General features: G+C 43.4%; 1 protein-coding gene and 1 long non-coding RNA gene across 8 annotated transcripts in view; one reads left to right on the top strand and one right to left on the bottom strand.

Annotated features, from left to right (window-relative positions):
- The window catches only part of SAMD12 (sterile alpha motif domain containing 12), a 431,264-nt gene extending 416,144 nt beyond the window's left edge, over window positions 1-15,120 (bottom strand). For all 3 annotated transcript variants that reach the window (XM_031013912.3, XM_055349676.2, XM_031013911.3), the window contains exon 1: window positions 14,810-15,120. In XM_031013912.3, the coding sequence (XP_030869772.1) occupies window positions 14,810-14,822 (13 nt within the window). In that variant the 5' untranslated portion in view covers window positions 14,823-15,120. The remainder of the gene's footprint in view (window positions 1-14,809) is intronic.
- LOC109027953 (uncharacterized) overlaps window positions 13,947-15,391 on the top strand; it is a 285,826-nt gene continuing 284,381 nt past the window's right edge. For all 5 annotated transcript variants that reach the window (XR_002006997.3, XR_008668114.2, XR_008668115.2 and 2 more), the window contains exons 1-2: window positions 13,947-14,192; window positions 14,541-14,661. This is a non-coding gene — a long non-coding RNA (uncharacterized lncRNA). The remainder of the gene's footprint in view (window positions 14,193-14,540; window positions 14,662-15,391) is intronic.

Genomic DNA, 15,391 nt, shown 5'->3' on the forward strand with positions numbered 1-15,391 from the left:
TCCAGAATATGACTCATGTTCTGAAAATTATATCCTCTCCTGACATTTGAGAATTAGAAGTCCTCCTATTCCATTCCTACCCTACCTGGAATTAGTTATTGCAAAATAAATGAATTCACAAGAAATAAGAAGTCATTCTTTAATAGTCACGTTTTTACAGAAAATTCTGAAGATGATAAAGTCCTGATCCAGTATTCCCTAAATGTCCTTTTTTTTTTTTTTTTTTTTTCTTGAGATGGAATTTCACTCTTATTGCCCAGGCTGGAGTACAATGGCACAATCTCGGCTCACTACAACCTCCGCCTCCCCAGTTTAAGTGATTCTCCTGCCCCAGCCTCCCGAGTAGCTGGGACTACAGGCACGTGCCACGACGCCCAGCTAATTTTTGTATTTTTAGTAGAGACGGGGTTTCTCCATGTTGGTCAGGCTGGTCTTGATCTCCTGACCTCAGGTAATCTGTCCACCTCGGCCTCCCAAAGTGCTGGGATTACAGGCGTGAGCCACTGCGCCCCGCCAAATGTCCTAATTAGGATTTTTAGGCATCATCTTTATCAAATTTCAACTCTACTGCTTACTAGCTGTGTGACCATGACCAAGTTAAGCTTTCTGAGTCCCTTTTTTTATTTGCAGATAGGGATGATAATGAAACCTACCTGAAAGGGTTGATGTGAAGATTAACGAGTTAATATAACAAGCATCTAGAACAGTGCCTATCATGTAGTACAGGAATAGTTTTCATATTTTGTAGTTACAACAGTCCTTATCTATCCTACCCAGCACCTAAATCTTCCAGCAGGAACAGTACCTTCTCTAAGTGCTACTACATCTAAATTCCTGGTGGCCCTTGCTCTATAAGTCATCTCTTCTATCCTTTTATCCTCAAAATCTTCCTCTCCACTAAGTCAACGTACATAGTCTATAAACACTCTCAAATATTTTCTACCTTTTATAAAAGCTTCAGTTAACATGTTTCTAGCCTAGGTATAACCCTTTATCTTCCTTCTTTCAGCATCTTGCCATATTTACAACCCCTTTGACCTTGATCTCTCTCTTGCTATAACTATTTATCCCTTCTTTCCACCTCAGTATATTTTCCTCTTTTCATTTCCATAAATTTGAATCAAGAGTAGCCTTCTCATCATTCATTTAAGCCTTATAACATTATTATATGGATTTGCCTCCCCATTTCATTAGAATGCCTTTTACTGCTTGCCAAGCCCAGGCAAGGTGTGTACTTCCCAGCACACACCTTGCTGGCTGGTTGTGCATCTCGCCACACTGACACACCCCGCTCAGAAATGGGATGTCTACTACCACTGACTGTCTCTGCTTGTCTCCCTCAGTTTCCTAGTTTCGTCTTCCTGTCCCATTTCTTAAGCACTGCATTGCCTAGCAGTCATCCTTTTCTTACACGACGGAATCTCCTGCTCTTGCTCACCTTTCTTCTTGCCTTAGACGTGTATGTAGAAGGATAGAAGGATCTGTGTTTTGTTTTTGTTTTTGAGATGGAGTCTCACTCTGTAGCCCAGGCCAGAATGCAATGGCATGATCTTGGCTCACTGCAACCTCCACCTCTCTGGTTCAAGCAATTCTTCTGCCTCAGCCTCCTGAGTAGCTGGGACTACAGGTGTGCACCACCACACCTGGCTAATTTTTGTATTTTTAGTAGAGACAGGATTTCGCTATGTTGGCCAGGCTGGTCTCAAACTCCTGACCTCAGGTAATCTGCCCGCCTTGGCTTCCCAAAGTGCGGAAAGGATTTGAAAGGTACCATGTGTGAGCATGTGGGAGGAAGGCACGAGAGATGGGAAGAACAGCCTAAACAAAGACAGGAGGGGTCCAAGGTACGGGAAGTCTCATTTAATGCTTGATAGGTTCTTGGAAATGACAACTTTAAGTGACACGACATATTATGAACCCAATTTTACCATAAGTTAACTGATATAAACAGGAGTTATATTCCCACAGCATATTTCTGGTCCTAAAAACCTAAACTTCTAAATAAAGATCCCAAACATTTCTAAAATAAAACATTGAAATCAATGTGAGCTATACATACATTTTTCAAAGTATGTATACATACATTTTTAAAAGATAGAATAAAGAACAAGTAAGATAATGACTCACCCAAATTTTTCGTGAATCCATGAGTGAGGGTGGTCATAGTGTGGTGGGCTACATCAAGGAACAAAAGTTTGCAAAGAGAAAATTGTCAGAAGCACCTCCGGCCACCATGCAGTTCAAACACAAAGGAGAACAAACGAAGTGGGTTCACTGAGCACTTCTGTACCACACTGTTTACTGTTACACATCTGTTTCATTACGGTCTACTTTATGAATTTTTATTTTACTATCATCTGTAGTCAAAGGTACACTGAGAGCCCAGGAAACAGTAGCTGGGCTTAACTGAAGATTAGGAAGATTCCTAAGGGGAAGGAGTGGGACATCAGCCTGGAGCAGGAAATCCTGGCAATCTGGGAGGGACCCTGAATGCTAAGAGGTTTGGACTTTATTTTATTGGCAGTGGAGAGTCCTGAAGAGTTGGAAGCGATTATGTATCTACCACTCCCTAGAACTAAACAATCCCAAATCATATCTTCTTTTTCACCTGAGAAACATTTCTAACATCTGCCCACCCTGTTCGTTTATCTTCCCTTATCACCCTATTATTACATTACTTCAGCTTCTCCCTTGCTTTTTCAATCTCTCCAGACTGTGAGCAAACTTTCCATTTCAGTTAGTTCATTCTATTTAAAAAACAAAACAAATCCACATAGTAACCTCTCCAGGGGAGTCCAGGGCAGTGGGAGGACCATGGCTGTGTGTATGGCAGCTCCCCTCTGATAGACAAGAGCAGAGCCCCTAGACAGCCTTCCTGCCCACATGCCCTGCCCATGTCCCAACCTGTTTTGCCGTGACACATATATGACAGGAATCTTGAAGCTCTGGCTGGACTGTAAGTTCCAAGAGCAGTAAGTTCAATATCCGTAGATTCTTTTGTATTTCCCAGTGTCATTCACTGTGTTGAGCTTATAGCAAGTGCACAATGAATACTTACTGTTCAAATAAAATAGCAATTTACACTAATTGTGTGCTGGGGTACGGGTGAATTTGGAAGGCAGCCTGAGAAAACAACAAAAACCCAAAGACCTAGGGCTCCATAAAAAGAGAGAATGCAAAAGTGTAGAAAGCTAATACCAAGATATACACTTTACTAAAAATTTGATCCAAAAACCCCAAAGAATTTTCCCCATTGCAGAGCCCAATTAAGCAATTGTTTTGTTTTATTATAATGCTGTTTTTCTTAAGTAACCAAGGTTTCCAAAAGACAACTAGCAAATCAGAACCAAATTAGTGAACTTTGACAGACGGGAAAGCAACACAGTACAGTGAAAAAGCAAGGACTCTGGCATACGGCAGACATTGCTACAAAGCCAAGTTCTACCACAAATTAGCAGTGTGGCCTCAGGAAAATTAGTTATCTTCTCTGGACCTAAATTCTCTCGATGATTAGGTGGGAGAAAAACTCATAGAGCTCACTGCATTATGAAATCTAAGTTTTAGAGAGTGGGCATAAAGATCCTGGCTCAGAGGAATCACAAAATAACATTAGTTCTTGTGTTTACTCAACAAATAGTCCAGTGCCTTCTATGAGCCAGATACGGTTGTAGGCACTGCTGATAGATTAGAGAATAAAAAAGGCAAATACATGTGCTCATGGACCAGAGATTACTATCTTTAGCCCTTGTGATAATAGGATAAAAGCTTCAGTCTGTCTCCCCATGAAAATACACATAATTTCCATATACAAATTATGCCTGCAGTTGCAAGGCAGTCAAGGATCTCATGAAATCCTGCAGTTCCCTCTTGTGATCTTACTCTATCCCTAGATCAGTCAGGGTCTCCTAAATAAGTTGAGTAAGAATGAATCAGGATGCATATTAGATTCAGGACCCCATTTCTGATTTACCTGAAAAGATTACCCTAGGGTGGGAAGTAGGAATATGGATGTTATCAAGTGCCCCAGGAGAATTTTATCATCTAAGGAAACACTGCCTAAGATCTCAGACTCTGGCACACTTGGTTTTCCTAAGCTTACCCACCCTATTATATAATTATAAATCAAATTTCTTGGTTTTCCTAAGCTTACCCACCCTATTATCTAATTATGAATCAAGTTTCTTCTACCTAGCATATAGTAGGTACTCAGTGTACTTCTAACTGATGGGAAGTGAATGCTATACCCACATATACTTCCCTAGATGACTAACACAAAATATCAGTCCCATAGTTTATCCAGGCAGAATTATCTACTAAACGACCACAATGTAAAAAGACTTAGAAAGCAGAAAAAAATGCTCAGTAAAAAGTTTAGAAAGCAGAAAAAAATGAAAGGCAAGAGCTAAGGCATCACAAAGCACTGATACATACCTGATGCTACTCTCAGAGATGGAAAGAGAACAAAAGGGTAATGACTCGACTGAGGCAAGGATTTGGATGCCGTCTCCAACTCCATCCATCCCTGTCCCCGTCCCCATTTATTGGTTACCAGTTACAACTTCTCTTCCACCAAAAATATCACTGGTCATCAAGCAGGAAATAGACAAACTTCCAACAAAATCAAGTACAAAGTACACCTGTGGGAGCCTTGTTACTAATCATGTTTTTCCTCCATGTACTGCACAGGCATATTCTCCAAACACAAAAACAAAACCCTCAACTGAAATGTTCACATTTGCAACTTCAGACAACAAGTATTAGGGCAACCGTTTGTCTAGGAGTTCTGTAGTATTTGAATTTTTGAATATTTGAATTTCCTAAATTCAAATATTCCATTCTATGGTCCCAGAGACCAGTGGTAAGCCCTGGAAAATCCCAATATGTCAGCATCCAAATCACATAGTCTTTTGCACTTGGAAGCAATCCCACTATCAGGCCCCAAACCCAATATGTGGCTGAGTAAAATGTGGCCTTTGCAGGTGAACCAAGCACTACTCCCATTGTATAAATGGACATCCAATGCAAGACTCAGTTCTAAATCAGAATCACACAGCACAGCAAAATATAAGCCTCACCCCTGCCATCCCCAAAACTCAACCATACAAGAAACGGTCAACTAACCTTTTCTCAGGCTTCACGAGATGGAGTCTATAACCAACCTTGGCAGGCAAGACCAATTCCTTTCAGGGACAGGTAAGTTTTTCCCTTTCTAGCTAAATTCATCTTGTGTGATCTCTTATACTTAGTCTTCCCTTTCCTGTCTTGCCTAAATTTCCCCCAAAATAAGCTCTCCCTGGCCTGTCTTCCTTATCTGATTGTTTTTCTACAACAGCAAAATCACAAAACAGAGCTTGATGACAAATTCTTATTACAAGATAAAGTTTAGAAGCTTTCTTTTGTATGCCAAAACAAGTGGCAATTCTGGGCTATATCCATGCTTGATGTCTGTACCAAACTGGTAATCAAGGGGAATATCTACCATAGTAATACTGCCCAATCTTGTAGCTGCGTAGCTCAAGAAACTCACCTCTGGACAACTGTGTCCTTCTAATCCCTTCCAACTACCTGCATAGCCCCATTAATCTAACTCTTTTGTCCTTGTGAGGTTGTCATTATCAGAAGATAAGCACAGCGAAAAAATCCAAATAAAAGAACACATGTGAGACACCGTCAATCTGGAAAACTGCTCAGCAGTCTCTAATACAGGTAAAACATACTCACTATATGACTTGAAAATCGCACTCCTACCTATTTACACAAGAGAAATAAGCAACTGCTTTTAGTGGTTTACTCATGATTACCAATTACTGGAAACAACCTAAATGTACTTCAATTGGTGAATAAACTGCTGTATAGATATTCCATGGAATATTAGTGAGCAATGAAAAGAGCTGAACTATTGAATCAGGCAACAACATGGAAGAATTTCAATGCATTACTACTCAGTGAAAGAAACTGGAATCAAATGGCAACACAGTGTATGATACCATTTATATGAAATCTAGAAAAGGCAAAAGTCTAGGGACAGACTTCAGAGCAGTAGTTGTCAGGGGCTGCGGGTAGAGGGAAGGACTGACCACAGAGGGGCACAAGGAAACTTTACAAGTTGTTCAAATTGCTCTGTATCTTGATGGTGGTAGTGGTTATAAGACTATACATTTACCAAAACTTAAAGAACTACAATAGCTGATTTTACTGTGTGTAAATTATATCTAAACAACCTAAAGTTTAAAACCAATTTAAATACCAATAAAAAATCATGAAAGAGTGAGAAAGGAAGAAAAAGAATACACTTGAAATGGGGGCTAGAGTTTCAAAATTAATAGTGAGTTTCAATGGTACTTTATCTTGAAAAGAGAAAGGGAGAAGTTTATCTGATATTTAACCAAATTTAGGTTATAATTGAAAATATGTGTTAATTCTTAGAACAAAAAAATCCATTTTTTATTTGTTATATAACTTCAGCAACAGGACTTATGTCAGCAGGACAAAATATCTTTCATATCATACTTGACTTTTCATAGCATGATTATAAAGGAGATAATTTTTCCCCAAAATATTTAGAGCATCTCTTTTCACTAAAGACTTCTCTTAATCCCTAAAAGGTCCTAATATTTCTCTTTAATGCCTATCAAGTCAGTATCTTAGTCAATTTTCTCTTCTTCAATGGTTATTTGGCTTAACTCAGATCTTAATTGGGCCATGGCATATGATTCCAGCAGTTTCCCAATGTCACTTTCATGGAGTCCATGAACTATTTTCTCTTTTGCAAGATCTGAAATTTCTCTTTGTAATCAACTTACTTTGCATACATATTGTATGGATGGGTGATGATCAGACAATCAGAGAGAGGCCAGCCTACAAAATTGCTGGTGTTAAGTGGCAAGTAAATTTGTGGTAGAGAAAAATTATGTAAGTGATGAGTCTTTAGTGAATATAATCATAACATTTACTTCCCTCTGTTGCCTCATGACTGCACAGAGTCAGATAATGAATACGCCAAATAATACATTTTAAGCTGAAGATGCCTTGTATTTTATCAATTACACTTTGTTGGTGTTCTTCCAACTCTGATAACCTACATTCCCTCATTGAGCACACACCATTATGCCAGACTGTAATATCATGGGGCTATAAAAATGCTATAAAAATGGCTTAGATGCTTTCATAAGTATGGCAAGAAGACAAGGTGAAACAGACAGCATCATCACTATCTTGTCTAACATCTTACTCAGTGTTTACTGAGCACCTACCACAAACCAGGTCTTAAGAGCTTCTCTTATACTAATTTAACCTTCTCAACATGCCTATGAGGTCATTACCATTAATATTCTCATTTGATAGACAGGCAAAGGAGTCTCAGAGCTGTTGAGTGAATTACCCAGGCACTCAGCAGGTCCTGTGCGGAGCTGGGGTTCACATCTAGCCTGGTTGCAGATCTTGCACATTTAAGAACACTGTGACTGCTACGATCCCCTAGGAGAGAGTCCTGCACTGTGGAGGCAGTGACAAACCATGAGCAGGCCTGAGCCCATTCTGTACCCCAGGTCTCAAGGGCAGCTGTAACTCTGAGAGCCATACCCCATAGCCAATCCACAAACATCTGTCAAATCACTTGAGAGTGAGGATTTGCCGAATAGAACACAAATACCTTCTGCGGCAGCAAGGGAGGGTAGCAGGGAGGAGCAAAGGAACAAAATTTGCCAACAGCCCCAGCACTCTGGGAAGGAGGCTGCTGAAGGCAGTGAGGTGGGCCACCGCTGTCACCCAACAGCTGCTGTCCTGTCCTGCTCTTCACGCAGGAGGCAAGCTGTACAAGCAGATTCTTGCACCCACACTTTAGAAAAATCAGACTAAATATAGCCAAGTTTGCTCTCATGAGCCAGCTCAGAGCGGGTGGTGCTGCTACATTCCACTTCAGAAAACTGGGGAGGAATCAACTTGATTTACAAGAGAGCAGCTTTCCACACTTGTTCTTGTGGTTTCAAAAGGACCATATGCAAGATCCAACTGGACTGTGGGGAATGCTGCAGGTTTGGCCAGGCAGATAATAGAGCCCTTAGGAAAAGGATTTTACCAGACATGAGTTAGAAGGCTCCCCATTCGTTTTCCTTCCTATAAAGGGCTAAACTACCACATCCCTGGGACATGGGGGAAATCCATTAGGAAGCACGCATTATACACACACTACTCAGTTTTGTGCCCTTTCCCTGATTCCCACCCATCAAAATCCTACTCAAAAGCTCACTCAATGCTACCCCTTTCGTTAGGCTATCCCCATCCAGCTCAGAACTAAATGCTCCATTTGTTCTCAGACCTCCCACGTCATGGTGCTTGTACTTTTATTTAGCACTTATATCATTCAGTCTAATCTGCTTCTCTTGTCTCCTTCCCCCAGTGGAAGCTGCAGGGGAGGGCTGGGACTGGCAGGGGTCAGAGTGGGCTAAGCTCCCTTTCTTATTACACTCCCCACCACATCTCGTAGAGTTCCTTGTACATGGGTGCTACTCTACTGCTTATCAACAGAAATGCACCATCTGAATGCCTGTGAATGAGCATTTGCAATATCCCCTCTTTCTCATAATTAAATGCACAACAGCTGACACTCACTCGCCAGAGTTCAAGCATGGGCTTCAGATCCCCAGATCCCCCTACTCTTGTAATATGTCACCACGTCATCCACTGTGACTCAGCATTACAGAACACAGCTACACCAGCAAAGGTTTCCCAGTTTCTGCTTCTCAACACCAGCGCTTGTTTCTTCATTCAGGCGTGAGAAAACAGCAAGGCAGATGAGAAAGAAAGGGTGGGATAAAAGGAATTAGGAAGGGCTGGGCTAGGAAATACAACAGTACAATTAGACTGAAACCCTGTCTGAACTAGCTAAGAGGGCTACAAAAGAGATGGGAGTGGCAGGAACTGCTGCCACAGCAAGTTTCAAACTAGGTTGGAGGCCCCATTCTTGTTCACACAGTCACTGGAGAGGAATTTTCAATGACGAACTTCTAGCCGTCATTCTCCTTCCTAAAACAAAGTGATCAATAGAAACTGCTGGTGCAGGAAAGTCAGATCTGGTGGTATAGAGAACATAATAAAAATAAGAAAAAAAGATCCTCAGGAATAAGTGAATGGGAGAGAATCAGGGAGTAATTAGTTTAACAATCACACAATGAAGCTGCTGCAGGGATAAGCACCTATGAGGGAAACTTGTCCATCATCTCACTGCTTTCATGACATCTGCTCTGTAGAGGAACACAGTTGGAAGTTCTCATTAAATGTGTATGGGAGTTACTGTGGGAATCAAAAGCAGTCATAAACCCACCCATTCCTTCATTTGTCTCCATTCATTCATTCAAGCTTCAAGGATGAGACATGAGACATAGTCCTTGCCCATAGAAAGTACCACCAGTAGAAGAGGTACATTCATAATGATGTTCCCAACAAGAAAAGGTAGTTAGGAAAGCATAGGTGAGCTAGCACCAAGAGAATCACACAGAGGCAGGACAGAGCTTCTTGTGTTCTATGAAGGGAAATCCATCAGAATTACACTTCTGGTCTCCCTCTTTACCCTCTGGGTCCTCCTCAGGAGAGGAGAAATCAACTCTCTGATGAGCAAGTCTGTGAAAAGGCACAAAGCATAGGTTCCCCACCTCTTCCTTTGGGTCCCACCTGCCTGCTGCAGGAGCCCATGTTCTCTCTGCTCTCCAGCTGCCAGTGGTATAGAGCAGGGGTCCCCAACCCCTGGGTTGTGAACTGGTATCAGTCCGTGGCCTATTAGGAACCACACTGCACAGCAGGATGTGAGTAGTGAGCAAGCAAGCATTACCGCCCAAGCTCTACCTCCTGTCAGATCAACGGAGGCATTAGATTCTCAGAGGAGTGCAAACCCTACTGTGAACTGCACATGTGAGAGATCTAGGTTGCACATGCCTTATGAGAATCTAATGCCTGATGATCTGAGGTGGAACAGTTTCATCCCAAAACCATCCCCCATGGAAAAACTGTCTTCCATGAATCTGATCCCTGGTGCCAAAAAGGTTAAGGACCACTAGCATAGAGGGAGGCATCCCTATGACTGGTAAGTTCACTGCTGCATACAATATTAGCAAGCCCACTTACCCTCCAACCCAAAGTCAGAAAAAAATAACCCACTATAAGCTTGTGATAAAAATGATGTTTTTATCTCCCATGTGACTCCTTTTACTCTCTGTGATGCAGTTCTGAATTCAAGTTGGGTACAAAGTCATCATTTATGGGGCTGCAAAGCCCAGTGTTTACCGTGACTGCTTCTATTTGTCACAAATGTTTGACGCTATCTCATTTCCCATTTTCCCAGTCACTGTTATTATTACTTAGCCTTACAATATTTTGGTGATGCGTAGTTTCTTCACTCTTCTACAGGAGAAAAAACATAGAACCTGAGCACTGAATGACTTATCAGAAGATATTTGGTAAGCTAACATGTTCATTTATGATGGAAAATTCAGATCCCTTAATATAGATGTCATTAAGAGCACACAGTCTTGCATTTGACATGTTTTTCTTGGGGAGAGAGGTGAGTGCTGAATATTGGAAATCATTTTTCTGCCACATGAGAGGTGCTATTCTGTTAGACCTGGAATAGAAATTACCATGTACAATGTCCATCCTCCCTATTTTTTTCATAAATATCTGAGGACAAAGCAAGAAAAGGAATCGGGGATGAGGGGTAAAAAAAAATCCTTCTCTAGCTCTGGAGACTCGTGCATTTATATGTCATTCATGAAACAATGACTGTGGGCCTCCTAAGTGCCAGGCGCCATCCCTGGAATACAGAGATGAATACAAAGATGAATACGACACTGTCCCCAATGAATCCACATTTTTCTTCTCCCTGAATAATACTGCAACCCATTTCTGTCAGAAAACATCAATAGGTGTAACCATCTATACACAGTCTGTCCATAGAGAATGGATTAGTTTGGGGTCCCTGCTACCTCCTTCCAAGAGGTCCTAGTTCCCAGTCCTGCTAATTTGTTTCACAAGACACTGTTTTTTTTTGTTTGTTTGTTTGTTTTTAAAAAGGCAATGGATGCCAGTATAATCCTAATACAAATGCAGACCATAAGGTCGTACCCTGTTCTGTGGCTGGAAAGCATAGCTGTAAGCTGCCCATAAATGCAAAGCATGGGTCACAAGCAGACTAGGAGACATAAATAGGATGTTGCAAATAAACTAAGAAGAAAACATAACCCAGGGTAGTTACAAAACAATAAACAAAGGGCACCTCTTTTTCATCTTAAACACACAGCTGCAGGTTCAGCAAAGTGAATGAGTGAACTACTTGCTATTAACACTTTTACAAATTCAAGTTCAAGTTTACTTAAGAAAAATGTTACACATAGTAAAAAACCTTCTAATTTGTTACTAATTAGAAAAACTGGCTGGCATGAATAAGTGAAAATTCAGGATATAAAACACATGCCAAATAGTATAGCTTTTCTTAAGAGAAGGGATGAGAGTACAAGTGATATTTACTTAGGATGCAGGTTCCAGACACCTTTCTAGAAGCCCTCTCCTTTATTTAATCCTCACAATGAGCAGGGCGCGGTGGCTCACTCCTGTAATCCCAGCACTTTGGGAGGCCGAGGCGGGCGGATCACGAGGTTAGGAGATGGAGACCATCCTGGCTAACATGGTGAAACTCCGTCTCTACTAAAAGTACAAAAAAATCAGCTGGGCGTGGTAGCAGGCACTTGTAGTCCCAGCTACTCGGGAGGCTGAGGCAGGAAAATGGCGTGAACCCGGGAGGCGGAGCTTGCAGTGAGCCGAGATCGCGCCACTGCACTCCAGCTTGGGCAACAGAGCAAGACTCCGTCTCAAAAAAAAAAAAAAATCCTCACAATGTTCCCAGGAGGTAACCAGTAGTGAGCCCATTTTTTCCAGATGTGGGGACTAAAGCTTAGATGTTAAGCAATTCGAACTGTATTTTCTCTTCCAGTTCCTCTGGCAAAACTCCTTATTCTCTGAAGCAGCATTTCTCAATAAGTTGGGTAAACTGATCATTACTTGGCCATGGCTTGGCCTCGTTATACGGGATGGCCATGCGCTGCAGTACATTTATTATCTCTGGCCATGGGCACAAAATACTAACAGCAGCCCCCAGCAGCAGTTCCTACATATCCCAAATGTGTCCAGGGACAATGTCACCCAGCAGTAGAGGTAAACTGTTCTAAAAGATTTTTTGGGCATCAAGACAAAAGACTGAAGAGAAGGGCACTTCGAGGTGGGCAGATCACGAGGTCAGGAGATCGAGACCATCCTGGCTAACATGGTGAAACTCCGTCTTTACTAAAAATACCAAAAAAATTAGCCAGGCATGGTGGGGGGTGCCTATAGTCCCAGCTACTTGGGAGGCTGAGGCAGGAGAATGGCGTGAACCTGGGAGGCGGAGCTTGCAGTGAGCTGAGACCGCGCCACTGCACTCTAGCCTGGGCGACAGAGCAAGACTCTGTCTCAAAAAAAGAAAAAAGTCTCCCATCCTCAAATCTGTCAGAAATCCCTTATTGTATCACATTTAGGCTTCCAAGAAAGCCCCATGTACCCTTATAGAACCAGTTACAAAACCTCCATGAATATATTTGCCATGCAATTCATGAGTATTGAGTACCTATTATGGGCAAAGTACTGTGCTATGAGCTAGGAATATAAAGTCCAAGTCTAACCCCTAAGGGGGTTAGAGTCTAGTAAGAGGCAGATTAAGTATGATAAGTATTAAGATAAATGTGAGCAGGAGGCACTTCCCATAGACTGGAAAGAGTGCTGAGAAGGCAGAAGAAAAAGGAGGGCTGGGACAGTTTCCCAGAGGAAGTGACATTTTCCCTAAGGCTTGAAAGACTAAGTAGGAGTAACCAGGAAGGGACTGGTCCAGGCTGATATCTTTGCAAAGACCAAAGATAGGAATCATATTTGAAGTTAAAGTTTAAAATACTTCCTTCATTCTTTGAGACCTCATTGTGATTCAAACTCAGGATCTCCTGTTTACTAGACAGGTACTTTAACCAAGTAAGTCACTAGAAAATAAACTCTCCATAGTCCACATGTACTTCCTTCCTAAGTTCTTGCTTTTGTAAAGTCTGGCTTCACTGGTATAATCACCCATCACGCAAGAAATAAGACAAATTTATACTTCTTACAGGGAACAAGAAATTGTTTTCGAGAACAGTGCGGACTAGCAACAAGGAGGAGTGTCCCTGTCTTGGGGACACAGGAGTGGTGAAGACGAGAGATCATAATCAGTGTCACCTGATGGGTGACATAGAACGGATACTTAAGGAGTAGGTCAACATATCCTTGGTCTCAAGCTCAAGATGAACTTTATCTCGGCTTTTGTTTTGTTCTTTGGCATCTGAAGTCTTGACTATCAAGCATAACGATGCAAAAAAAAAAAAAAAAAAGATTCTCACCCTACTGGTACATTTGCACAGAAAAGAAAACCTAGAAAAATCTTGATTGTAAGAGAGAGGATTTCATTTTTGTTAATAAAGTTAGGAAAGCTGGAAGTGGCTGGCTGTGGATCTCTGAACCTGAGATAGCCCAAAGGCAAGAGTTTCCCGAGTTTATGGGTGCTGAGTGTAGGAGCTGGGTTGTTGCTACCTCAGGTTGTTAAGACAGTCGTTACAAGGGGAGCAAGAGTCAGATTAGTTCAATTTCTTTCTCCTGGGGCAGGGAGGAGAGGGAGCAGCAAGCCAGCCTCGTGGTTCCTTCTCGTCTCTAGCCTACAAGGAATAGGCTGACTTCCCCTTAGCAAGGCGCCTGAAGCAGCTGGCAAGCAAGCCCTCCTCTTCCTACCTCAGTACCCCTGACCTGACTGCACTCAGAAACCAAAATTCTGCAGGTGAATGTAGGCTCCCATTTCGTTCCACAATCATTTCATCATTCAGGCACAGCTTGACCTCTAATGTGACATCACAAACGCTTCTGGTCCACAGTTTTTTTTCCTCTTCAGAAACTACCCTAAACAAGGAAGTTTGTGTTCCAAGGTAAGAGAACCTGAAGTGAAAAACTCAGGATCCTTCACGAACAGCCTGACCCTGCTTTCAACCAGGAAGTTCAAGGGAGGCAGGACTTTACGGTCAAAACTGCAAAGCCGAAGCTCAAGACTGTAAGAAGAAAGTGGTCTTCAAAGAAAAGGATTCACCCAAATCGAAGAGGTTGTTGCACTTCTTTTCCCTGGCTGATTACATTTCATGTCTGTAAACTTTGCTAAGCCCGGGGCGCTGGCTGTATAAGCAGAGACAGGTGTAGGGACACCCCTACCCTCTGGGTACATCTGCGGCCGCCGCTGCTGGGTGCATAGGACGAAGGGCCCTCGACCCAATCGCAGTCCAAGCTTCCGGATGACGCACCTGGGCCGGGGACCTCTCCCACGTGAGGGGGGCCAACCAAGCATCCCCAGCCCCGGGGCCACCCAGCCTGCTCCGGAGGGAGGGGGCAGGGAAAAAGGGCATCTCGGGGCCAAATCCTCATGCCGGATCCTCCGGATTTCCCCCCATTTCCAGGATATCGTTTCGCATCAGGGACACTCGTCTCCACACCTCCTACCTCAAAGTCCTGCGCACCTACCCTTCATGTCTCTCCAAAGCAACTGAATTAAAGCGCCTACTGGCCTTGGCGGCGCAGGTGAGTGCCAAGAGGTGGAGGAAGAAGGGGCCCGCTCTCCGCCACCCCCTTTCCTCGCCTCCCCACGATCGCCAAGCTTCATCGGGGATGTGTGGCTTGGGGTGCGCGGGTTAAGAGGGAGCTTAAAAATGCCCCAAGCGTCCCTTACCTTCCACAGCCATTCTCTCAGAGCTTTCCTAACGCATGCATAATTTTCTTGGCCGAGGTACTCCTCCTGCCCCGCGCTCCCCCCCTCCTCTCGCTTTCGCCTAAATATTCTGCGCTCATCTGCTCCAGGACCAACCTGCCGCGGTCACGCAAAGCGAGGCAGCCGGCTCCCGGCTCGGCGCGCGCAGGGCGTCCTGGGAAGTGTAGTTCCCTCCCTTCGCTCGGACTTGGGAGAGCACCCCGACTCCTCCGCGGAGTGCCGCCTAGCCCCCACACTTGGAGAGCAACTCCAGCTTCAGCTGGCCAGGCCGAGCAATCTCTCCTGGGGAAGTTGTGAGGGGACCAGGGATGCCTGGGGGGCGGGGGGGGGGGGAGTGTGGGGGGGGTTTCCCGGGAAGCGGTCTGGACTACATCTCCCAGGAGGCCGTGCGCTGAGATAGGTTCGCTGCTAGGAGTAGGGACCCGTGATTGAGCCCTTCCCTGTCCATTACAAGGGGTTTGGCACCTAGCAGGTGTGGTGAGGTGGGCAGGTGACGGTCAGCTGTGTGATGAGCTCCTGCGAGCTAGTCCGTGGGCCTCTGCC

Source organism: Gorilla gorilla, chromosome 7, assembly GCF_029281585.2.
Source record: "Gorilla gorilla gorilla isolate KB3781 chromosome 7, NHGRI_mGorGor1-v2.1_pri, whole genome shotgun sequence".
Lineage (NCBI taxonomy): Eukaryota > Metazoa > Chordata > Mammalia > Primates > Hominidae > Gorilla > Gorilla gorilla.